The sequence below is a fragment of the Salmo salar genome, chromosome ssa10 (assembly GCF_905237065.1).
Source record: "Salmo salar chromosome ssa10, Ssal_v3.1, whole genome shotgun sequence".
In the NCBI taxonomy this organism is placed as follows: Eukaryota; Metazoa; Chordata; class Actinopteri; order Salmoniformes; family Salmonidae; genus Salmo; species Salmo salar.
In genome coordinates, this window is record NC_059451.1 from 108,188,160 (window position 1) to 108,214,677 (window position 26,518).

General features: G+C 42.6%; 1 protein-coding gene across 10 annotated transcripts in view; it reads right to left on the reverse strand.

The window, feature by feature from the left end:
- Positions 1–4,502: 4,502 nt before the first annotated feature.
- The window catches only part of arntl1a (aryl hydrocarbon receptor nuclear translocator-like 1a), a 31,891-nt gene continuing 9,875 nt past the window's right edge, over positions 4,503–26,518 (reverse strand). For 5 of the 10 annotated variants that reach the window (XM_045688366.1, XM_045688360.1, XM_045688364.1 and 2 more), the window contains exons 2-20: positions 21,334–21,422; positions 11,935–11,992; positions 11,646–11,793; positions 11,315–11,335; positions 11,105–11,140; positions 10,028–10,066; positions 9,587–9,744; positions 9,401–9,480; positions 9,227–9,319; positions 8,961–9,111; positions 8,426–8,575; positions 7,516–7,762; positions 6,973–7,079; positions 6,718–6,868; positions 6,368–6,531; positions 6,043–6,151; positions 5,699–5,786; positions 5,406–5,502; positions 4,503–5,230 (exon numbers count right to left, since the gene is read on the reverse strand). In XM_045688366.1, coding sequence (XP_045544322.1) covers positions 5,073–5,230; positions 5,406–5,502; positions 5,699–5,786; positions 6,043–6,151; positions 6,368–6,531; positions 6,718–6,868; positions 6,973–7,079; positions 7,516–7,762; positions 8,426–8,575; positions 8,961–9,111; positions 9,227–9,319; positions 9,401–9,480; positions 9,587–9,744; positions 10,028–10,066; positions 11,105–11,140; positions 11,315–11,335; positions 11,646–11,793; positions 11,935–11,947 — 2,010 coding nt within the window. In that variant the 5' untranslated portion in view covers positions 11,948–11,992; positions 21,334–21,422 and the 3' untranslated portion in view covers positions 4,503–5,072. The remainder of the gene's footprint in view (positions 5,231–5,405; positions 5,503–5,698; positions 5,787–6,042; positions 6,152–6,367; positions 6,532–6,717; positions 6,869–6,972; positions 7,080–7,515; positions 7,763–8,425; positions 8,576–8,960; positions 9,112–9,226; positions 9,320–9,400; positions 9,481–9,586; positions 9,745–10,027; positions 10,067–11,104; positions 11,141–11,314; positions 11,336–11,645; positions 11,794–11,934; positions 11,993–21,333; positions 21,423–26,518) is intronic. The other 5 variants (XM_014125430.2, XM_014125428.2, XM_045688362.1 and 2 more) reach the window with 5 other exon arrangements.

Here is a 26,518-nt window from a genome sequence, read left to right on the forward strand (position 1 = left end):
CATTCATCATTCATGACTCCATCAGTTCGATTGAGAATCGTATCCCAATTTGTCAATGCGTATAATATATTATTTAATTGTCAATTTGTTTTTCTTATCACATTGCTATACATTTGCAATGTCTGCTTGTGCTGTAGAGGACCTAAGCTAAGCTGACACGTTGTTCATTAGCCACTCCTACTTAGTCAATGGAGCGTAAAGATCCAATATGGTCCAACACTTGAAACTGGAGAGCAAGCCTAACATAGTCGCACCTTATCAGCTGGCTCAGTCATCAATAGCTTGTATACTGAACTTAAAAGGTCCAATGTAGCTGTTTTTATCTCAATATCAAATTATTTGTGGATAACTAAGTACCTTATTGTGATTGTTTTCAATTAAAGAAACAGCTTCTTAGCAAAAAGCTATTTCTCAACAATAAGTTTTGCTGGAAGTGGTCTGTGTTGGGAGGGAAAAACTGAAAACTGTTCTTGGCAGAGGTTTGGAACTCTTATTGGTCTAACTAATTTGCCACCTGGTGATGACACCAGGCAGGCCAAAACGCCATCCCAACAAAAACAGGCCGAAATGTCAGGCGGTCTTTCTTAACAGCTCTTACACTAAAAGGGTATTATAATTTTCACAATTTCACAGTATTATTCCAACCTATATAAAACACAGAAGTCACATTTGACTGCACGGGGCCTTTAAGTAGTCAACAGCTACTGTGTTGATGGTCAGCAGCTGCTGGATGTCAAGGTATCTAGCAGTGGTGACTGGTATTGCTTACACGTTGCATGAGTATCAAGCAGAACATACCTTTATTGAATGCAAGGTTCTCTAAAAATTCTCAATGTAGGAAAATGTGTCCTGTCCTCCAAAGCCAGATTCCTTAATCTTAAGGCTGTAACATATTCCTCATTCATTCAAATGATTTAAAACCAGTAACTGTTATATTGCTCTTTTAATATTCACATTTTCAAATATGATCTACAATCCTTGTGTGCGGATGAAATTAACTGGCTTCCATCAGCTCAGTTTGTCTTTCCAGGCGTTTCTCCTCACCACCACATTAGCAATGCAGTCCTGTTATCTCTGACTGACTGAATTTCTGCCACTGGATGGCAACATGATAAAAATATCCCAGCGTTGCACCAATATGCTCAATGGAGGAAATCTGTGAAATAAATTAATTGAATTGCTTCCGTTACATGCAATTCCCTGAATGATTCACTCACCCACCCTCGGATTCATGTTCAGAATGCTTCTGATAGTATGAGAGTGACATTTGAACATTGTTAACATCGGCCTGCTAACTGAATCGCCGTGTCCCCAGTCAGCCCAACCACTCACTGGACCCATATGTTCACTTGGCTACGCATGCCTCTCTCTAATATCAATATGCCTCGTCCATTACTGTCCTGGTTAGTGATGACTGTCTTATTTCACTGTAGAGCCTCTAGCCCTGCTCAATATGCCTCTCATTTGTTGACTTCTGTAACCTTAAAAGCCTTGGTTTCATGCATGTTAACATTAGAAGCCTACTCCCTAAATTTGTTTTACTCACTGCTTTAGCACACTCTGCCAACCCGGATGTCTTAGCCGTGTCTTAATCCTGGTTTAGGAAAACCACCAAAAACCCTGAAATCTCCATCTCTAACTATAATATTTTCCGCCAAGATAGAACTGTCAAAGTGTTGCAATATCATATGTGAATGAATTACCCCCCATCTGTCTTCTGAGCTCGTGCTACTAGGTGACCTAAACTGGGACATGCTTAACACCCTGGCCATCCTACAATCTAAACTTGATGCCCTCAATCTCACACAAACTATCAATGAACCTACCAGGTACAACCCCAAATCCGTAAACACGGGCACCCTCATAGATGTCATCCTAACTAACTCGCCCTCCAAATACACCTCTGCTGTTTTCAATCAAGATCTCAGCGATCACTGCCTCATTGCATGCATCCTTAATGGGTCTGCGACCAAACGACCACCCCTCATCACTGTCAAACGCTCCCTAAAACACTTCTGCGAGTAGGCCTTTCTAATCGACCTGGCCGGGGTATCCTGGAATGACATTGACCTCATCCCGTCAGTAGATGATGCCTGGCTATTCTTTAAAAGTGCCTTCCTCACCATCTTAAATAAGGATGCCCCACTCAAAAAATGTAGAACCAGGAATAGATATAGTCCTTGGTTCACTCCAGACCTGTCTGCCCTTGACCAGCACAAAAACATCCTCTGGTGTTCTGCATTAGCATCGAATAGCCCCTGTGATATGCAACTTTTCAGGGAAGTTAGGATCCAATATACACAAGCAGTTAGAAAAGCTAAGGCTAGCTTTTTCAAACAGAAATTTGCATCCTGTAGTACTAACTCAAAAAAGTTCTGGGACACTAAACTCCATGGAGAATAAGAGCACCTCCTCCCAGCTGCCCACTGCTCTGAGGCTAGGAAACACTGTTACCACCGATAAATCCACTATAATTGAACATTTCAATAAGCGTTTCTCTACGGCTGGCCATGCTTTCCAACTGCCCGGCACCCTCCACAGCAACCCGCCAAAGCCCCCACCATTTCTCCTTCACCCAAATCCAGATAGCTGATGTTCTGAAAGAGCTGCAAAATCTGGACCCATACAAAAATCAGCCGGGCTAGACAATCTGGACCCTCTCTTTCTCAAATTATCTGCCGAAATTGTTGCAACCCTTATTACTAGCCTGTTCAACCTCACGTATCATCTGAGATTCCCAAAGATTGGAAAGCTGCCGCAGTCATCCCCCTCTTCAAAGGGGGTGACACTCTAGACCCAAACTGCTACAGACCTATATCTATCCTACCCTGTCTTTCTAAGGTCTTCGAAAGCCAAGTTAACAGATTACCGACCATTTTGAATCCCACCGTACCTGCTCCGCTATGCAATCTGGTTTCAGAGCTGGTCATGGGTGCACCTCAGCCACGCTCAAGGTCCTAAACGACATCATAACCGCCATCGATAAGAGACATTACTGTGCAGCTGTATTCATCGACCTGGCCAAGGCTTTCGACTCTGTCAATCACCACATTCTTATTGGCAGACTCGACAGCCTTGGTTTCTCAAATGATTGCCTCGCCTGGTTTACCAACTACTTCTCTGATAGAGTTCAGTGTGTCAAATCAGAGGGCCTGTTGTCCGGACATCTGGCAGTCTCTATGGGGGTGCCACAGGGTTCAATTCTCGAGCCGACTCTCTTCTCTGTATACATCAGTGATGTTGCTCTTGCTGCTGGTGATTCTCTGATCCACCTCTACGCAGACAACACCATTCTGTATACTTCTGGCCCTTCTTTGGACACTGTGTTAACTAACCTCCAGACGAGCTTCAATGCCATACAACTCGAATTCCGTGGCCTCCAACTGCTCTTAAACGCAAGTAAAACTAAATGTATGCTATTCAATCGATCACTGCCCGCACCGCACCTGCCCGCCCGTCCAGCATCACTACTCTGGACGGCTCTGACTTAGAATACGTGGACAACTACAAATACCTGGGTGTCTGGTTAGACTGTAAACTCTCCTTCCAGACTCACATTAAGCATCTCCAATCCAAAATTAAATCTAGAATCGGTTTCCTATATCGCAACAAAGCATCCTTCACTCATGCTGCCAAACATACCCTCGTAAATCTGACCATCCTACCGATCCTCGACTTCGGTGATGTCATCTATAAAATAGCCTCCAACACTCTACTCAACAAACTGGATGCAGTCTATCACAATGCCATCTGTTTTGTCACCAAAGCACCATACACTACCCACCATTGCAACCTGTACGCTGTCGTTGGTTGGCCCTCGCTTCATACTCGTCGCCAAACCCACTGGCTACAGGTTATCTACAAGTCTCTGCTAGGTAAAGCTCCGCCTTATCTCAGCTCACTGGTCACCATAGTAGCACCCACTCGTAGCATGCGCTCCAGCAGGTATATCTCACTGGTCACCCCCAAAGCCAATTCCTCCTTTGGTTGTCTTTCCTTCCAGTTCTCTGCTGCCAATGACTGGAACGAACTGCAAAAATCTCTGAAGCTGGAGACTCATATCTCCCTCACTAGCTTTAAGCACCAGCTGTCAGAGCAGCTCACAGATCACTGCACCTGTACATAGCCCATCTGTAAACAGCCCATCTATCTACCTACCTCATCCCCATACTGTATTTATTTATCTTGCTCCTTTGCACCCCAGTATCTCTACTTGCACATTCATCTTCTGCACATCTACCATTCCAGTGTTTAATTTCTATATTGTAATTACTTCGCCACCATGGCCTATTTATTGCCTTAACTTACCTCATTTGCACTCACCGTATATAGACTTTTTGTTTTCTTTTGTTCTACTGTATGTTTTGTTTATTCCATGTGTAACTCTGTTGTTGTATGTGTCGATGCTATGCTTTATCTTGGCCAGGTCGCAGTTGCAAATGAGAACTTGTTCTCAACTAGCCTACCTGGTTAAATAAAGGTGAAATAAAATAAAATAAAAATTGTAAATATGGATACAATTTATTCATTAGCATCAATAACATACTGCATCAAATTCTGTTTATAGCTCAAAGTCTTCTGGAAAGAGATACAAAACAAACTTTTAATAAAAATATTTCACTGCTGATACAATACACACACCATATATTTTGCATAAAGTATTTTTTACATCATACTATTTAAAGATTTGATACAATTTTCAAATGGGGTTATCCAACAAGGGAAACCAATGTGTACTGTAGTGTAAAATCATCCAAACACTAAAACAGGTTTTCAATAGAAATCCCTGGTAGCATAATGCAGGAAAATAGCCATTGAAAAATGATGAATTATCCTGTGGTGAAGGTCAATGGAAGAATGTCCAGCAGCAAGTTAGGGAGGGCATATACAGGTATACTTTGAAATGACCTGTCCCAGTCCCAACATGGAGGTCTCGGCTCCAATAAGTCCCACAGTGCCATGGTTCCTGATGATGCCACTGCATCATCAATTCAGGGTTTTGACATAGTTCTGTGGACCTTAGCCCAAGAGCTCCAACAGCCCTGCTATGCCTCGTTCCTCTTGGGCCGTCATCACAAGGGCCAGGGTAAGTCACTAAAGTCCACAGGGCCCCCAAGGCCTGCGTCAGCCTCCAGGAGACTCATGATCACAGCCATGGCTGCCTCATCGTTACTGGGGCTACTGGAGCCTGGCTCGTCCATGATGTCAATGCTGAGATGAGAGTTGTCACCTACAGGGGTGGTGAGGGAAAACGCTGTAGTCAGTTACATGACTGGTTTTTGATACTGTACAGTCTATATTTTTCCCTGCACAAATACTACACATCTACTTGAATGGGGAGGATTCAGTGTTTGTAATATTAGTGTTTGGAACATTTGTTGAAAATGGTGGGCATGGTTACTTACTCATAATGGACTGGTTGGAGTATGGGTATCCAATGGAGTCGGATCCTCCTGGTAGCGTTCCTGCCGACAGAAGGTCTGGTGTTCCACCATTTTGAATCTGCAAGAAGAAATAGGTCAGTGGTGGTCTAGATAGAAGACCAGCTTTCAGCCACAGGACAGATGCCTGACTTCAAGTACCCAACAGACAATACTGGATCAGCACAACATCCAATCAGCGATGCGAGAAAAGTATCAATTTCTTGTACCAGACAGTTCTATTGGAGGTTCTTATTGTGAGTCTCCCTTAGACTTACCCTCTTGCCCCCTGGAGAGCAGTCTGGAGGGGGGGTGCTGATGTTCTGGGGGCTGGAGCCACAGCTAGAGGGTGTTGAGCCTCTGGTCCTGGTAGAGAGAAGAACAGACAATACCATTACACCAGGGTTCTGTGAGATAATAATCTAAAACACCTTCAGCTCCAGGTAATTCATCACAGCTGACATAGCCTAACTGAACAGATTCATTTGCAAGCCTGTACATTTTTGATGAAGGGTGTATCGATACCTGAGAGCAGGGGGACGAGTAGAGAAAAGTTATAATGGATCTGCAACTATTAATAAGGCGTCATCCATTTTCTGCCTAAACTCTTTCCATCGCTCACCTCTGAATCTCCATCACCTCCTCTGCGATCATACGGCCGATCTTGCCGGCACCTGCCCGTGTTCCGCCAGGGATGCCTGGCACCGTCTGAATAGCCCGTCTCCCTCCACCTGCAATCACACACATGACAATCACATTGCCTGCTCCTGGACTGACTGAGAACATTGCATTTTCACATTTGGTCCAATGCTCCTATACCGAGTCTTGTTGTGAGATCTCGACAGATGCTTTAGAATTTTGAAACACAGATTCACTACATTATCAAAAAGAAAGCTATTCATTATAGTTGTATGTTGGTGTACAGAGAGAATCAGCTGACAGCTCACATCTTGTTCCAAGGACGTAAAGAAATCCCTGCTTCATATGTAGAAAAGCATGCTTTCTTTCACAACATTCAATGTCACCTTCTGACGTCAGCACACTGTCCATAGAGGCTGTGGGGGAAGCAGCAGACTGATGATAGGGGTCTGCACCGTCTAGCATACTGCATCTAGAGAAGCATTCAGATAGCAACATCAGGACCAGGACCAGTGTTTCAAGTACTAAAACAGTACAGCCACTGAATAAACACTACCAGTTAGCTCTACAACAATCAATGAAGCACCACTTCAAATATGTACAGTATTCCTTCCCATGTAAACTTCATAGCTAGGATAGAGAGAGAAGGGCGACTTACGAGACCACTGTGTTTGTGGAGACAATGTACTCCACCTCTTTGGTCCAGGGATTCATGAAACTAAACCAGCAGCTTCTCAGCATGATGAAGGAGCCATCTTTAATCTTGAACTTGTAACAGTTTGTGCTGATCTTTTCTCTCATCTGCAGCACTGTGAAACAAGATACCCAGGTTCAGAAAACAAAATGTGGTGACTAAATATAGTAAGATGTAAATCACAAAGAAATGTGTCGTGCCGGACAGTTAATCCCATACCTTGTCTGTGACATTCTGCCAGGTGGCCAATATCATCCTGATGAAAATACTCATAGAAGGAGGTGCCTAGAAGCTCCTGGGGTAAGTACGCAAGAATGGCTGTGGCCCTGAATAGAGAAGATAAGAAACTATCTGTGCTTTTCTAATTGTTTTTGACAAGTCTTTAAAAATGGCACCGGAGCGTTTTCTATGAACATGAATCAGTTCACTGACATTTTTATGAAAGTTTGATTACCCTTCATCATGAGTAATAATGGCCTGTGAGGTGTCAAGCTGTTAGCAGGAGATTAATTCATCAAATATAGTGAGGCTGAACCTCACTTGACAAGCCCATGTAGGTAGGCTGGTGTAGATGGGCTATTTTGGGTGAAGGGTGGTTGAAGATGAGAATTTACATATGATTTGTTGCCTCTTCAAGTATTAGTTTAAACCATACTTCTAAAATGTGTGTTTCATTGGCCAACTTGATGAATGACTAGCACACATGTAATCATAAACCAAAAATGTCATAGTAAAATGAAGGCATACGCTCCATCAGCGTACCTCTGGTCGACAAAGACAAACTTCCCGTCGATGGCGTGGCGGGAGACGTATTCGGTAGGTTTGACGCGGATGTCCTCATGGGAGGGCTGGGGGATGATATGGGGGTGCAGCCGGCCGATGGCAACCAGGCAGCTGAGGTTACAGCCCTCGTTGTCGGGCTCGTTGTCATCGTCCAGGCCCATCTTAGTGGGCGGCCAGCTCTTCAAGTAGCCAGTACTGTGGATCGTGCAGAAGCTCTTACGGTCGGCTGAAGGTAAAAAACAACCATTATAAAAACATTTCCTCCCACACAATGGTAAGTTATCCATCGGTTTACATCGGTGGGCCATGACTTAAGGTCAAGTGTTAAATGACTGATTTAATGAGAAAACCACAAGTTAAGCAAACAAGTAATACTAGCCTGTATCTGAATCAAGGGTCAATCAAAGAGAGAATGTTTTCCTAGATAAAATATTAAATTAGCACTAGAATATTCAGCGAGAGCTCAACTGGAGATTTGCATGACCTACCCAGCTTTTCCTACTCAATGGTTTTAAATCGCAGCACATCAATATTTCTTGGCTGCACAACGGCCTTTTTTTCCTTCCCATTGTGTTATTGACTATGTTTGTTTATTTCATGTGTAACTCTGTGTTGTTTGTGTCACACTGCTTTGCTTTATCTTGGCCAGGTCACAGTTGTAATTGAGAACTTGTTCTCAACTAGCCTACCTGGTTGAATAAAGGTGAAATAAAAAATAATATTAAGTTCAACAATAAGCATATTGTTTATTAGCCATTTGGTACACAGTAGCATATATCCTGTGCTCTCATTGTAATGCTAGCATGATGCTAATGATCTGTGATGCCAGGTTTCTGAGTAAACAAAGTAAAGATAGCAGGGAAGGAGGCCTAGATCTTGAAATAGGAACCTTTCTTTTTTGAGCAGGTGGAGGGGAAGTCCTTGTCCTCTGTTTTGACGTAGGGCCGGTTACATTTCATCCGGCAGAAGAAAGAACGTCTGGCTCCGGAGCACAGTCTAGACGGCCCAGGGGTAATGTCAGTCTTCACTGGTAGGCCAGCTGAGGGAGAACAATCATATCGTATAAGACCACTGCTGAACATTGTGTGCTAATCATCCACAATAGCTTTAGAAATAACTTGCATACAATGTTAAAAGCATTCTACTCTTATAAAGGTACTCGTACATGGCCTATACATTTACGGTGCACAATAAATCATGCTGTTTACACACATAATATAGCAGGTAAACTGCCAGTATTTTGGCAACTGGCATCAAATCAAATCACATTGTATTGGTCACATACACATATTTAGAAGATGTTATTGCGGGTGTAGCGAAATGCTTGTGTTCCTAGCGCCAACAGTGCAGTAGTATGTGACAGTGCAGTAGTATCTAAAAACAATTCACAATATTATTTACATAAGGCATAAACCAGTATTTACATTCAGTATCTACTAAGACAGGAGGGAGTTTACTTTTGGCGTCGATGAGTCGCTCCCGGGGTGCTGTATCCGATGACGACAGTTGCTCCTTGACTTTGGCGATGTCTTTAGGATGCAGGTAATCAAACAGACTCTGGCCAATTAGGTCGTTCTGGGGAGAGAGGGATTGACTGGAAATTAACATTTGTGAGCTCAGATATGGTCTGACATAGTACAACAGCAAATATAGTATAACTGTAGGACATTGGACAGGAATGGAGACGTACCTGGCTATAGTTGAGGATCTTGTAAACAGACTCAGAGACGAAGAGGATCTTCCCACGATCGCATCCGACGACAAACAGAAAGCCATCAGCAGCCTAAAATAATTAGGTTTGTGTCATCAGGCTTACCCAGAGAGCAACTTAGCAGAGAGGAGTTAGAGGAGGGCTTGTACCTACCCTCAATATTAAGTGCTTCAATTCATCATCGGACAGGAAAGACGGCTTGTAGTTCGCCTCTGTGTATGGGTTCGCTGCGCCTGTACAGAAACAGAAAAAGTAGTATTTGAATTATTTAATGATCAAGTTACAACTTCTCTGATGTCCAATGATAATTTGCCTGCCGTGTCTTTGTCTGCATCTCACCTCGTAATGTCTTCATATGCTGGACAGCCATGCGTAGGACTGTGAGTTTGTCCAGCTTGCGGGACATAGCGTTGCAAGTAGGCACTAGCGCTGCCAGCTCGTCTATAAAGCTGTTCATCTTGTCTCTGCGCCTCTTCTCAATCTGACTGTGTGCCTCCCTATTGGCAGAGTAGCAGAAAACAAACGGTTAGAACACCTCCCAGTCCTTCTGTTACACAGTGCAATCTATAGACTATATAAAGTGCTTTTTCATCGATGGGACACGAGGCTTTCTCTGTCTATAATTAAAAAGGAGCATTTAATTCACCCTGGAAAGAGAGATTAGAATCTATTTTATCCTGGAGTTTAACCACGTGCCAGGTCAGTGGAAACACTATGCATATTCATTGCCAACAGAGACTTTTAAGTGAAACATTAGGAATCGGGATTGAGTCTGGATACCTGGCATTTTTGATCCGCCCCTGATGATCACCACAATCCCTGGAAGAAGGAAAAAAAGGAGAGACGTTTTAGGAGAAAATGTATCCCTTCGCCACTGTTCCACACAGGTTATGTAATGGTATATACACTGAGTGGAGTGTACAAAACATTAGGAACACCTGCTTTTTCCATGACATAATGACCAGGTGAAAGCTATGATCCCTTATTGATGTCACAGGTTAAATCCAGTTCAAATCAGTGTAGATGAAGGGGAGGAGACAGGTAAAAAAAATGATTTTTAAGCCTTGAGACAATTGACACATGGATTGTGTCTGTGTGCCATTCAAAAGGGGAATGGGCCAGACAAAAGATTTAAGTGCCTTTGAACAGTGTACAGTATGGTAGTAGGTACAAAGTGCACCGGTTTGAGTGTGTCAAGAACTGCAAAGCTGCTGGGTTTTTCATGCTCAGCAGTTTCCTGTGTGTATCAAGAATGGTCCACCACCCAAAGGACATCCAGCCAACGACAACTGTGGGAAGCATTGGAGTGAATATGGGCCAGCATCCCTGTGGAACACTTGACACCTATCCGAGTGGCGCAGCTGTCTAAGGCACTGCATCTCAGTGCTAGAGGCTTCACAACAGACCCTGGTTCGATCACAGGCTGTATCACAACCGGTCGTGATTGGGAGACCCATAGGGTGGCGCACAATTGGCCCAGCATCATCCGGGTTAGGGGAGGGTTAGACCGGGGTAAAATAAGTATTTGTTCTTAACTGACTTGCCTAGTTAAATAAATAACTTGTAGAGTCCATGACCCGACAAACTGAGGCTGTTCTGAGAGTAAAAGGGGGTGCAACTCAATATTAGGAAGGTGTTTCTAATGTTTTGTACACAGTGTATATAGCCCTCCACAATGTTACCATTGTCTCACCATGCAAATCCTATGAAAAAAGATTAACACCTACTCAATCTTGCAGTGAAACCACTATCTTAACCCAACATCTGTCTCCCCTGTACAATTTATAACCAATAACATGGCAAAACTAAGCTTTTCTTTATACTGTAATTCACGCTTTTTGCTGCCGAAACTCTTACCTAAGCTTATCCTTGTCTGTATCCATACTGCTCTCGCTGTGGAAGATAAGCAGATGCCATTAGTTTTACTGAACCACGTTAGATTACGAATAATGTTTAACAGTTTCCTACTATCCATTTGCACTACACTATTCAGTGTGTCCCCCATCAAAAAAAGAAGGTAAGCCTAACAGACAAAGCGTAAAAAATTAGAAACCGTTTCATACTTACTCGAAAGAAAATCCATCAATTCTATAAAGGAATAAAATAACGCATGAATCATTCTGTTGTCAGATGACTGTGGATCAGTAACAGATGGCAGGAAAATTACTGTGTAGACTTACAAATGAGTCAATATAGCACAACACCATTTTTTGAAAGGGTATTGCAGGATGTGTCCATAACTATGGCTAGCAAAGTCGGAGCGTTAATTACTACATCTTAACTGTAGAACTCAGTGAACCCATCATCTTCAGCACTGACTGGTGGGAGGCTGGGGGGAGACTAAGGTGACTGAGTGCAAGGCCACAATGATTTGACGATGATTACGGTAGGTGCTTACTGGTAGTCGGAGGTGCTGCCCTTCCTCTTGCGGGTGTAGTCCATGCCTTGGGTGTTGATGGAGCTGCTGATCAGCTCGGTGGAGCTGGGGGACATGAACTCATTCATCGTAGAGGTAATGTCCATTCTTTGGTCTGCCATTAGATAATCTGAAACATGAATTAGAGCTAGACTGTAAATCTCAAGCTGTACAGTTTACTTTGTACTTTGACCTATTTGGAGAAAGGATCATTCAAATGTATTCAGGAAAAATTCCTGACAAAGCAAGGCACAAAATGAGTCTCGCTCACCACAAATGTTCATTACAGCTTCTGGAATTTCCTTCCATCCATTTGCAATTGCTCCGCTCTGGAGGGGAAAATGTATTACGTTCATTCAAAATCAGAACACTGAATCTTTGGACATTTAATTTCTTCACAAAAACACAACTAAGTCAAGTTTGTTCTCCTTGTGAGAATAAAGACCGAGTGGGAATTTCACACTGTGCACTTGCCCCACCCACATGATTGTGGGGTCTGCTACAGACTAGACTGGTTGCCAGGATACCTCAGGGAAAACATGCCATTTAGGACATGTCTGGATTACTAATTGATCTTGGAGGAATAGGAATGGACAGGAAGGACAATTGTCTCACTGCATCAAAAAAAATGCAGTGTCGCCTCATTATCTAACAGGGGTCTTAAAAATGGGTCATACTGCGTCAAATGCACATCATACCATACCTCGCCCAACTGGCATTTTTCAATACATCAGTAGCACTTACGCAACTCTACCATCAAAGTGCTGAGTCAGTAAAGAGCAGACAGAAGCACAGCGACAGACCAGGGTTATCGATGGGTTTGCTGACAACGTCACAAAAATGATGCGCACGCATCAATGGGCCAGAAGTCGATGAGTTGTGATTCTGGATGGCCAGGTAGCTACCAACAATGACAAGAAACCTCTATGCGGGGTATCGCAAGTGACTCGATTCAGCTAATTTCATCTTGTTCTTGATACCATGTCTTGTTTTGAGGTGTTTTGACTGATTTCATGTCAATGCTAATATGGCAAAAATTCACTAGCTTCACTAACAAACAACTAATGACATATTTGAGAGCCAACAAATGCTCATTATGTAAACATATTTATGTTTTCAATCAACATTGGATATTAAATATAGTTTACATGTCAAAAACGTAAGCCAATCCTGTCTGTTTTGCCACAGTTGCGCACGCATCGGTTTTGTTGCCAAAACAACCAACCCGTCTATTAGCCTACCTACATACATACTAGGCTGCCTCATCTCAAGTTCAAATGTATCTTAAGGACAGTGTGCTTGTGTGTAATCTTCTCATCCCTGTCAGTCAGGTTATCTAAGTAAGAATGAGTCTTGTTAGGCAGTGAGTTCCAAGCCTCTCTTATAGTGAGTAGGGTGTCCAATCAAAAACACATCTTTTGACCAATGGGTAAAATAATGTTAAATGTGTAGATAGCTAATCCTCAAAGAAAACCAATGGTCCAAACTTCATGTCTATCATAATCCTTTCAAAAGTAACTGGAATTTATACCCTTGTAGGATGGCCAAAATTAGGGTGACTAAATCAATGGAGTCCAGAGGAAAAGAGTGGTAAAACATAAGGAAAAATGCACAGCATCGTGTTAGCTAAGCTGGATGCTGTGCGAGAATGAAGGCTACCCGACAACCCGTCTATTAGCCTACCTACATACATACTAGGCTGCCTCATGTCAAGTTCAAATGTATCTCAAGGACATCATGGCACTGAAAACAATGGATACACTCTATAAGAGAGCCAAGGAAATGGTTAGGTATGTGAAGGGTCATCAAGTTATAGCAGCAATCTACCTCACCAAGCAAAGTGAGAAGAATAAGAGCACCACATTGAAGCTGCCCAGCAACACTCGTTGGGGTGGTGTTGTCATCATGTTTGACAGTCTCCTGGAGGGGAAGGAGTCTCTCCAAAAAATGGCCATATCACAGTCTGCTGACATGGACTGCCCCATCAAGAGGATCCTCCAGGATGATGTATTTTGGGAGAGAGTGGTAAGCAGCCTGAAAATCCAGAAACCTATAGCAGTAGCCATTGCACGGATTGAGGGAGACAATGCCATCCTGTCTGATGTTCAGACTCTGCTTGCTGATGTAAGAGAAGAAATCCGTACTGCCCTTCCCACTTCACTTTTGCTCCAAGCAGAGGAAACTGCAGTTCTGAAATACATCAAAAAGCGCAAAGACTTCTGCCTGAAGCCCATACATGCCGCAGCGTACGTTGGACCTCAAGTATGCTGGCAAGAGCATCCTGTCTGGTGCAGAGATCAACAAGGCCTATGGTGTCGTCACTACAGAGTCCTGCCACCTTGGCCTGGATGACGGCAAGGTTCTTGGCAGTCTGGCGAAGTACACTTCCAAGCAAGGGCTTTGGGATGGAGATGCAATATGGCAGTCGTGCCAACATATCTCATCAGCCACCTGGTGGAAGGGACATTGTGGATCTGAGGCTCTTTCCCCTGTTGCCTCCATCATCCTCCATATCCCACCAACATCAGCCGCCTCAGAGTGCAACTGGTCCTTGTTAGGGAACACATACCAAAGCACACAACAGGCTGACCAATATAAGGGTTGAAAAATTGGTGGCCATCTGGGCAAATGTAAGGCTTTTTTAGCCCGACAACGAGCCATCCTCAACAAGGTTGGAAAGTGACAGTGAAGATGAGGCCTCAGAGTCTGATGTTCAAGAGGTGGACATTGAGGAGGTCCAGGGAGAAGACATGGAAGCCTGAGAGGAAGACAACCAAAGCTTTAGTTTCTGGACTATCATTTCATAGATGTATGTTGAAAACGTTTTTGGGAGATGCGATGCATCATTGGAGATCATTCAATATTCTCTTTCTTTCTTTTGTTGTTCAGTGAAATCCTCCCATGTGAAGAGTCAACTCATTTAATTAAAGTTCAATTCGTAACTAAATTGTTTAAAAAAAATTATATTGGAAGGATTTAATCATTTACAATTATGTCTACTTATGATATGGTAAAAGGTTCGTTTGTCTCCATATGATATTGTAAATATACTGCTCAAAAAAATAAAGGGAACACTTAAACAACACAATGTAACTCCAAGTCAATCACACTTCTGTGAAATCAAACTGTCCACTTAGGAAGCAACACTGATTGACAAATTTCACATGCTGTTGTGCAAATGGAATAGACAACAGGTGGAAATTATAGGCAATTAGCAAGACACGCCCAATAAAGGAGTGGTTCTGCAGGTGGGGACCACAGACCACTTCTCAGTTCCTATGCTTCCTGGCTGATGTTTTGGTCACTTTTGAATGCTGGCGGTGCTTTCACTCTAGTGGTAGCATGAGACGGAGTCTACATCCCACACAAGTGGCTCAGGTAGTGCAGATCATCCAGGATGGTACATCAATGTGAGCTGTGGCAAGAAGGTTTGCTGTGTTTGTCAGCGTAGTGTCCAGAGCATGGAGGCGCTACCAGGAGACAGGCCAGTACATCAGGAGACGTGGAGGAGGCCAGCAGCAGGACCGCTACCTCCGCCTTTGTGCAAGGAGGAGCAGGAGGAGCACTGCCAGAGCCCTGCAAAATGACCTCCAGCAGGCCACAAACGTGCATGTGTCTGCTCAAACGGTCAGAAACAGACTCCATGAGGGTGGTATGAGGGCCCGACATCCACAGGTGGGGGTTGTGCTTACAGCCCAACACCATGCAGGACGTTTGGCATTTGCCAGAGAACACCAAGATTGGCAAATTCGCCACTGGCGCCCTGTGCTCTTCACAGATGAAAGCAGGTTCACACTGAGCACATGTGACAGACGTGACAGAGTCTGGAGACGCCGTGGAGAACGTTCTGCTGCCTGCAACATCCTCCAGCATGACCAGTTTGGCGGTGAGTCAGTCATGGTGTGGGGTGGCATTTCTTTGGGGGGCCGCACAGCCCTCCATGTGCTCGCCAGAGGTAGCCTGACTGCCATTAGGTACCGAGATGAGATCCTCAGACCCCTTGTGAGACCATATGCTGGTGCGGTTGGCCCTGGGTTCCTCCTAATGCAAGACAATGCTAGACCTCATGTGGCTGGAGTGTGTCAGCAGTTCCTGCAAGAGGAAGGCATTGATGCTATGGACTGGCCCGCCCGTTCCCCAGACCTGAATCCAATTGAGCACATCTGGGACATCATGTCTCGCTCCATCCACCAACGCCACGTTGCACCACAGACTGTCCAGGAGTTGGCGGATGCTTTAGTCCAGGTCTGGGAGGAGATCCCTCAGGAGACCATCCGCCACCTCATCAGGAGCATGCCCAGGCGTTGTAGGGAGGTCATACAGGCACGTGGAGGCCACACACACTACTGAGCCTCATTTTGGCTTGTTTTAAGGACATTACATCAAAGTTGGATCAGCCTGTAGTGTGGTTTTCCACTTTAATTTTGAGTGTGACTCCAAATCCAGACCTCCATGGGTTGATAAATTGGATTTCCATTGATTATTTTTGTGTGATTTTGTTGTCAGCACATTCAACTATGTAAAGAAAAAAGTATTTAATAATATTATTTCATTCATTCAGATCAAGGATGTGTTATTTTAGTGTTCCCTTTATTTTTTTGAGCAGTGTATATCCAATGCAAAAACATCTACATTTAAATGGTATTAATATTACATTTGCATATATTTCAGATAATTCCCATGGAAAGTTTCCACCTCTGAATATTCCCCAAAATGTGCAACCCTAGTTGTGCATTGTTCTTACACAATATAATCATATACAATTTCAGTAGCATGTCTAAGACTGATGGACTGTGCCATCCCCACAGCCTCCACAATGGATCAGTCCACTCAGCGTGAATCAGACAGGTGTATTGTACTTTTCTTTGCTACTCGACCAACAGCCTATAAACCAAAAAAATCAACTAAATGGGGTCAGCCCCAGTAAACACATTCATTTCCCATTCTAAATTAAAACCTGCTGCTGATGGAGCTCATGAGCTGGGCCTCTCTGAGCTGGATCGGTCTGAATTGACTTCTGCGTGCGTGTGTGTGTGTGTGTGTGTGTGTGTGTGTGTGTGTGTGTGTGTGTAAAAAGTATGTCCAATGCATTGAAGGTCCCCAAGAACACAGTGGCCTCCATCACGCTTAAATGGATGAAGTTCGGAACCACCAAGACCCTTCCTAGAGCTGGCCGCCAAACTGAGCAATCGGGGAAGAAGGGCCATGGTCAGGGAGGTGACCAAGAACCCGATGGTCACTCTGACAGAGCTCTAGCATTCCTCTGTGGAGATGGGAGAACCTTCCAGGAGGACAACCATTACTACAGCACTCTACCACAAAGGCCTGATTGGTGGAGTGGCCAGACAGAAGCCACTCCTCAATAAAAGGCACAGGGTAGCCCACTTGGAGTTTGCCAAAAGGTACCTAATGACTCTCAGACCAGGGAAAACAAAATTCTCTGGTCTGATGAAGATTGAACTCTTTGGCCTGAATGCCAAGTGTCACGTCTGGAGGAAACCTGGCACCATCCTTACGGTGAAGCATGGTGGTGGCAGCAACATGCTGTGGAGATGTTTTTCAGCGGCAGAGACTAGTCAGGGTCGAGGCAAAGATGAACAGAACAAAGTACAGAGAGATCCTGGATGAAAACCTGCTCTGGAGCGCTCAGGACCTCTGGGGCGAAGGTTCACCTTCCAACAGGAGAACGACCCTAAGCACACAGCCAAGACAACTCATGAGTGGCTTCAGGACAAGTCTTTGAATGTCCTTGAGTGGCCCAGCCACTTGAACCCGATCGAACATCTCTGGAGACACCTGAAAATGGCTGTGCAGCAACGCTCCCCAGTCAACCTGACAGAGCTTGAGAGGATCTGCAGAGAATGGGAGAAACTCCCCAAATACAGGTGTGCCAAGCTTGTAGAGTCATACCCAAGAAGACTTGAGGCTGTAATTGCTCCCAAAGGTGCTTCAACAAAAGTACTCAGTAAAGGGTCTGAATACGGATGTAAATGTGATATTACAGTGTTTTATTTTTAATTAAATTGTTACACTCCTACTTTTCATATTAATGCAAAATGTTAAAACAAGCCTCTCTCTGAAATGTCAACGGAGCACTTTACATTTAATTCAGCTTGTGTCATACGAATTTAGCTTTTTGCGAACCTCGGAAACAACTTTGAAGACGACCATCACAACAAACCCTAAAAGGTTGCGGCGAGAAAGCTGCACCGCTCTGTCAATGGGCCTCGATGCTTATTATCAGATGTATTAGGTAGAGGTCAACCGATTAAATCGGAATGGCCGATTAATTAGGGCCGATTTCAAGTTTTCATAACAATCGGTATTTTTGGCCACCGATGTGCCGATTTTTAAAATTTATTTAAAAAAACTTTTCTTTCTCTTCTTTTTTTTTTTACACCTTTATTTAACTAGGAAAGTCAGATTAAGAACACATTTTTATTTTCAATGACGGCCTAGGAACAGGGGTTAACTGCCTTGTTCAGGGGGGATTCATTTTTGCAACCTTCCGGTTACTAGTCCAACGCTCTAACCACCTGCCTTACATTGCACTCCACGAGGAGCCTGCATGGTAGGCTGACTACCTGTTACGCGAGGGCAGCAAGAAGCCAAGGTAAGTTCCTAGCTAGCATTAAACTTATCTTATAAAAAACTATCAATCTTAACATAATCACTAGTTAAACTAGTAATATCATCAACCATGTGTAGTTATCTAACGTGTCCTGCGTTGCATATAATTGATGCGGTGCCTGTTAATTTCTCATTGAATCATAGCCTACTTCAAGCGCATTTGCGAAAAAAGCACTGTCGTTGCACCAATGTACCTAACCATTAACATCAATGCCTTTCTTTAAAATTAATAAACAAGTATACATTTTTAAACCTGCATATTTAGTTAATATTGCCTGCTAACATGAAATTGTGTCACATCTCTAGCGTTCATTACACGCAGAGTCAGGGTATATGCAACAGTTTGGGCCGCCTGGCTCGTTGCAAATGAATTGCCAGAATTTTACGTAATTATGACATAACATTGAAGGTTGGGCAATGTAACACGAATATTTACACTTAGGGATGCCACCCGTTAGATAAAATACGGAACGGTTCCGTATTTCACTGACAGGAAAAACGTTTTGTTTTCAAGATGATAGTTTCCGGATTCAACCATATTAATGACCTAAGGCTCGTATTTCTGTGTGTTATTATGTTATAATTAAGTCTATGATTTGATAGAGCAGTCTGACTGAGCGATGGTAGGCAGCAGCAGGCTCGTAAGCATTTATTCAAAACAGCACTTTTGTGCGTTTTGCCAGCAGCCCTTCGCAATGCATTGCGCTGTTTATGACTTCAAGCCTATCAACTCCCAAGATGAGGCTGGTGTAACCGATGTGAAATGGCTAGCTAGTTAGCCGGGTGCGCGCGAATAGCGTTTCAAACGTCACTCGCTCTGAGACTTGGAGTGGTTGTTCCCCTTGCTCTGCATGGGTAACGCTGCTTCGAGGGTGGCTGTTGTCGATGTGTTCCTGGTTCAAGCCCAGGTAGGAGCGAGGAGAGGGACGGAAGCTATACTGTTACACTGGCAATACTAAAGTGCCTATAAGAACATCCAATAGTCATAGGTATATGAAATACAAATCGTATAGAGAGAAATAGTCCTATAATTCCTATAACAACTACAACCTAAAACTTCTTACCTGGGAATATTGAAGACTCATGTTAAAAGGAACCACCAGCTTTCATATGTTCTCATGTTCTGAGCAAGGAAATTAAACATGGCACATATTGCACTTTTACTTTCTTCTCCAACACTTTGTTTTTGCATTATTTAAACCAAATTGAAGATGTTACATTATCTATTTGAGGCTAAATGTATTTTAATGATGTATTATATTAAGTTAAAATAAGTGTTCATTCAGTATTGTTGTAATTGTCATTATTACAAATAAATAAAAATAGACTGATTAAAATCGGTATAGGTTTTTTGGTCCTCCAATAATTGGCATCGAAAAATCATAATCGGCCGACCTCTAGTATTAGGTCACAAAAATCTGGATATAATGTACTGTTAATGAAATGTTAAGAGAGACTGCACTGAATGATTCAGAACATGAATAATCATATTTGTCTTGGTCCTCCAGGACACCTACAGCACCCGATGTCACAGGAAGGCCAAAAAGATCATCAAGGACAACAACCAACCGAGCCACTGCCTGTTCACCCCGCTATCATCCAGAAGGAGAGGTCAGTACAGGTGCATCAAAGCTGGGACCCAAAGACTGAAAAACAGCTTCTACCTCAAGGCCATCAGACTGATAAAACAGCCATCACTAACAGAGTGGCTGCTGCCAACATACAGACTCAAATCTCTGGCTACTTTAATACATTTAATAAAAGGTATCTTCATTAAATTGGCACTTTAATAATGTCTACATAACTCATCTCATATATACAGTCGTGGCCAAAATTATTGAGAATGACACAAATGTTAATTTTCTAAGTTTGCTGCCTCAGTTTGTATGATGGCAATTTGCATATACTCCAGAATGTTATTAAGAGTGATCAGATGAGTTGCAAATGAACTGAATCCCCCCAAAAACATTTCCACTGCATTTCAGCCCTGCAACAAAAGGACCAGCTGACATGTCAGTGATTCTCTCGTTAACACAGGTGTGAGTGTTGATGAGGAAAAGGCTGGAGATCACTCTGTCATGCTGATTGAGTTCGAATACAGACTGGAAGCTTCAAAAGGAGGGTGGTGCTTGGAATCATTGTTCTTCCTCTGTCAACCATGGTTACCTGCAAGGAAACACGTGCCGTCATCATTGCTTTGCACAAAAAGGGCTTCACAGGCAAAGATATTGCTGCCAGTAAGATTGCACCTAAATCAACCATTTATCAGATCATCAAGAACTTCAAGGAGAGCGGTTCAATTGTTGTGAAGAAGGCTTCAGGGCACACAAGAAAGTCCAGCAAGTGCCAGGACCGTCTCCTAAAGTTGATTCAGCTGCGGGATCGGGGCACCACCAGAACAGAGGTTGCTCAAGAATGGCAGCAGGCAGGTGAGTGCATCTGCACACACAGTGAGGCGAAGACTTTTGGAGGATGGCCTGGTGTCAAGAAGGGCAGCAAAGAAGCCACTTCTGTCCAGGTAAAACATCAGGGATAGACTGATATTCTGCAAAAGGTACAGGGATTGGACTGCTGAGGACTGGGGTAAAGTCATTTTCTCTGATGAATCCCCTTTCCGATTGTTTGGAGCATCCGGAAAAAAATCTTGTCCTGAGAAGACAAGGTGAGCGATACCATCAGTCCTGTGTCACGCCAACAGTAAAGCATCCTGAGACCATTCATGTGTGGGGTTGCTTCTCAGCCAAGGGAGTGGGCTCACTCCGCACGACCATCCTTCATCCACATATTATATGTACATATTCATCCCTTTACATTTGCGTGTATATGGTAGTCGTTGTGAATTTGTTAGATATTACTGCACTGTCGGAACTAGAAGCATTTCGCTACACTCACATTAACATCTGCTAACCGTGTGTATGTGACCAAAAGAATTTGAAAATGTATTTTATAAAACACAAGGAAGTGAAATTTCATCACCAAAGTGCATTTTCACCCACTCTGGGCAGAGTTGGTAGACACCCCATAGTGAATGATACCATACCTTGATTTGAGATGAAGAGAGAGAAACGCCTCCTGGTTGGTTGCCCTGGCTGCTATTCCTCCTCTGAGACACTGGGATAGGTACTCTACCTGTACAGAGAAGAGGACTGTCAGACGTCACAGAAACTCAAGCAGTAGGCTACTATGTTGGAAGGTCAAGGATCAGTGTTTTTCACTAGCGCCAGCTATTCAGCCGCTTACACTTATTTTCAGCAGGGTACTTTTTCCCAGTTAAATGAACTACTTTAAAAAAAATGTAGTACAATTAGCAAGTCAGAAGAAAAAGAAAAGTCAGCTGAGCCCGCTCCCACTAGAATGAACGATATGAATTAGGCTTGGGCGTTATACCGTGGTGTGGTTTTCCCAATACCGTTGAAACTATTTATTTTAAGTTGAATAAAATATCTGTAGCTACTTAAGTAAATACCTGCAGTCAACTTGTGCAATACGTTAGAAGATAAAGATCATTTTCTTCATTTCACCGGTCACAATCTTTCATTATGAAGCTTACCAGTAGTCCCCAGCCATGTGGTGGTTATTTACAAGCACACAATGACGAGAGAACAGAGCCTTGTGAGTCACTAACTGTACTGCAGCAAGTGCCAGGTGACCTAGTTACAGTATGGAATGTGCTAAAAGTTCTACAGTTGTGCATTTGGTTTGCTAATTTAGTAGCTAGTTAGCTACCTAGCTAATTAACCTGCCTGGGGTGTGTGGGACGCTAGCGTCCCACCGGCGGGACACACTGCCAACAGCCAGTGAAATAGCAGGGCGACAAATTCAAAACAACAAAAATCTCATAATTCAAATTTCTCAAACAGACAACTATTTTACACCATTTTAAAAAGATGAACTTCTCGTTAATCCAACCACATTGTCCGATTTCAAAAAGGCTTTACGGCGAAAGCATAGCATTAGATTATGTTAGGACAGCACCTAGACAAGAAAAATTGGCGTGTAATGTTCAGAAATGTTTTGCCTCCCAAAACTTCCGGTGAATGAGCACATCAATTGACAGAAATACTCATCATAAACGTTGATAAAATATTAAACTGTTATTCAAAGAATTATTGATACACTTCTCCTTAATGCAACCGCTGTGTCAGATTTCAAAAAAGCTTTACAGCGAAAGCACACTTTGCAATAATCTGAGTACAGCGTTCAGACACGAAACCAAACCCGCCATTTTGTGGAGTCAACAAAACTCAGAAAAAATATTATAAATATTCACTTACCTTTGATGATCTTCGTCGAAATGCACTCCCAGGAATCCCAGTTCCCCAATAAATGTTCATTTGTTTCGATAAAGTCCATATATATGTCCAAATACCTCCTTTTTGTTCACGCGTTCGGTAGAGTACTCCAAATGCGCTGTGCTCGCGCATTAACTTCTATGGGCTACGTGGGACGCTAGCGTCCCACCTGCGGGACACAGCCAGTGAAATATCAGGGCAGCAAGTACAAAAACAACAAAATGTCATAATTCAACTTTCTCAAACATACACTTCTCCTTGATGTAACCACATTGTCCGATTTCAAAAAGGCTTTACAGCGAAAGCAAAATATTAGATTATGTTAGGAGAGTACATAGACAAAAATAATCACACAGCCATTTTCCAAGCAAGGACATGTGTCAATAAAACCCAAAACACAGCTAAATGAAGCACTAACCTTTGACGATCTTCTCCAGATGACACTCCTAGGACATTATGTTACACAATACATGTATGTTTTGTTCGATAAAGTTCATATTTGTATCCAAAAACAGCATTTTACATTGGCGCGTGATGTTCAGAAAATGTATTCCCACCCAAGCTTCCGGTGAATGTGCACATCAATTTACAAAAATACTCATCATAAACGTTGACAAAATATATAACAATTATTTCACCTCTCTAGGGTCGGCGGGATGAAATCGTCCCACCTACGTAACAGCCAGTGGAATCCTGTGGCGCGTTATTCAAATACCTTAGAAATGCTATTACTTCAATTTCTCAAACATATGACTATTTTACACCATTTTAAAGACAAGACTCTCGTTAATCTAACCACACTGTCCGATTTCAAAAAGGTTTTACAAGGAAAGCAAAACATTAGATTATGTCAGCAGAGTACCCAGCCAGAAATAATCAGACACCCATTTTCCAAGCTAGCTTATAATGTCACATAAACCCAAACCACAGCTAAATGCAGCACTAACCTTTGATGATCTTCATCAGATGACACACCTAGGACATTATGTTATACAATACATGCATGTTTTGTTCAATCAAGTTCATATTTATATCAAAAAACAGCTTTTTACATTAGCATGTGACGTTCAGAACTAGCATACTCCGCAAACTTCCGGTGAATTTACTAAACATTTACTAAATTACTCACGATAAACGTTCACAAAAAGCATAACAATTATTTTAAGAAGTATAGATACAGAACTCCTCTATGCACTCGGTATGTCCGATTTTAAAATAGCTTTTCGGTGAAAGCACATTTTGCAATATTCTAAGTAGATAGCCCGGCATCACAGGGCTAGCTATTTAGACACCCAGCAAGTTTAGCACTCACCAAAGTCAGATTTACTATAAGAAAAATGTTATTACCTTTGGTGTTCTTCATCAGAATGCACTCCCAGGACTTCTACTTCAATAACAAATGTTGGTTTGGTCCCAAATAATCCATAGTTATATCCAAATAGCGGCATTTGTTCGTGCGTTCAAGACACCATCCGAAAGGGTAAATAAGGGTTACGCGCACGACGCATTTCGTGACAAAAAAAATCTAAATATTCCATTACCGTACTTCGAAGCATGTCAACCGCTGTTTAAAATCTATTTTTATGCCATTTTTCTCGTAAAAAAAGCGATAATATTCCGACCGGGAATCTGTGTTTAGGTTCAGAGACGAACAAAAATAAAAACATGGGGTCGACTCGCGCACGCACCTAAGCCCATTGTCCTCTGATAGAGCATTTGCCAAAAGCGCTAATGTGTTTCAGCCTGGGGCTGGAATTACATCATTCAGCTTTTTCCCGCCTTCTGAGAGCCTATGGGAGCCGTAGGAAGTGTCACGTTACAGCAAAGATCCTCAGTCTTCAATAAACAGAGTCAAGAAGCTCAAGGAATGGTCAGACAGGCCACTTCCTGTAAGGAATCTTCTCAGGTTTTTGCCTGCCATATGAGTTCTGTTATACTCACAGACACCATTCAAACAGTTTTAGAAAATTTAGGGTGTTTTCGATCCAAAGCCAATAATTATATGCATATTCTAGTTACTGGGCAGGAGTAGTAACCAGATTAAAATCGGGTACGTTTTTTATCTGGCCGTGCAAATACTGCCCCCTATCCCCAACAGGTTAAAGAATCATAGATGGACTACTCCTGGATGCAACTGCTTTGTCAGATTTTAAAAAAGCTTTACGGAGAAAGCACATTTTTCAATATTCTGAGCACATAGCTCAGCCATCACGGCGAGCTATTCAGACACCCGCCAAGTTCGGGGCAACCTAAATATTCTCTTACCTTTGCTGATCTTCGTCAGAATGCACTCCCAGGGCTGCTACTTCCACAAGAAATGTTGTTTTTGTTCGAAATAATCCATATTTATGTACAAATACCTCCGTTTTGTTCGTGCGTACAGATCACTTACCCAAAGGCATTACGCGCAAGCGCGGAACCAGAGACGAAAAGTCAAAATGTTCCATTACCGTACTTAGAAGCATGTCAAACGCTGTTTAAAATCAATCTTTATGGTATTTTTAATGTAAAATTGCGATAATATTCCAACCGGACAATAGCATATTCATTCAAAAAGAAAAAGAAGGAGGGGCGCGCTCACGGGACCGAGCATATCCAATCCCTTTGTTGCCAGGCAGTCCACTCAGAAACTGAGCTCCTATTATCTGCCCAGTGACAGGAGAATGCTCAAACCACTTTCTGAAGGCTGTTGACAGCCAATGGAAGCCTTAGGAAGTGCAACGTCCCCCACAGACACTGTAGCTTCGATAGAGAATCAAAAGAAGAACTACAAATCTCAGACTTTCCACTTCCTGCTTGGGATTTTCTCAGGTTTTTGCCTGCCATATGAGTTCTGTTATACTCACAGACACCATTCAAACAGTTTTAGAAACTTCAGAGTGTTTTCTAACCAGATCTACTAATAATATGCATGTTGTCATTTGAAAAAAGTGCCCATCACACAATTTGTTTGATTAAAATTAAAATTGACCTTTACATTTATTTTATATTTTCTGTTTAAATAAAATATGTAATTTGAAGAAAACACATAATTGTGGCAATTCATATCTTGCAGTAAAATACTTGAATCTCAAGAGAAGACAAGTTAAATGTTCTGCTACATAGAAAATAGTCCTGATGCAATAGGCCTAGACAATATCCCCCAAAATAACAATACACTTAATTCATACATTTTCAGTAACTTAGGATGGAAAAACAATAGCACACCAAAAAAATCCAATCTGGGAGGTAAACTCAATAAATTATTCAATATTTGAATACAGTGTGGCTCAGTTGGTAAAGCATGAAGCTTGCAATGCCAGGGTTGTGGGTTCGATTCTCAAAGGGGACCATTATGGTAAAAAAAATTATGAAAATGGATGTACTTGCTTCTGGATAAGAGCGTCTACTAAAATGTAAAATCATTTTGCTGTGTATTTCAGTTGTAATCAAGGCATTTGAATGTACCAGAGGCTACCAAAATAGAGTTTGTTCAGCAAAACAATTCTTAACCTGGAGGAGCAAGCCACCCCAGACCCACATGGCCTGGGGGATCCTGGCTGGCTACTCCATGTGCTTGTGGAAAAGACTGAAGGATGTGAGCATAAAAGCAATTTCACATTAAAGTGGTCTTGAACTGAACATGAAATAATGGTCACATAATATACTGTAGGTTATTATTAAATCAGGAGGGTTAGCGTCTTGATTGAATGGCTCATACATGCAAAATACTATTCCATTCATCTTATTCCATTGAGCCAACCATTAATTCATGGCTATTTTAGGCCTTTCGAGGTCACTCTCGACAGTAGTTTAAAAGGCTTGTGAAAGTAATTTCTTCCTGGCCTGAAAAAGAAAAGCACTTGTTGTTAGTGTTTTCTGAGGGAGTGGGACAAAGCACTGGGAAAACCACTGTGTCATGATCAACACAACGCGAAGCAGAAAACTGGGTCA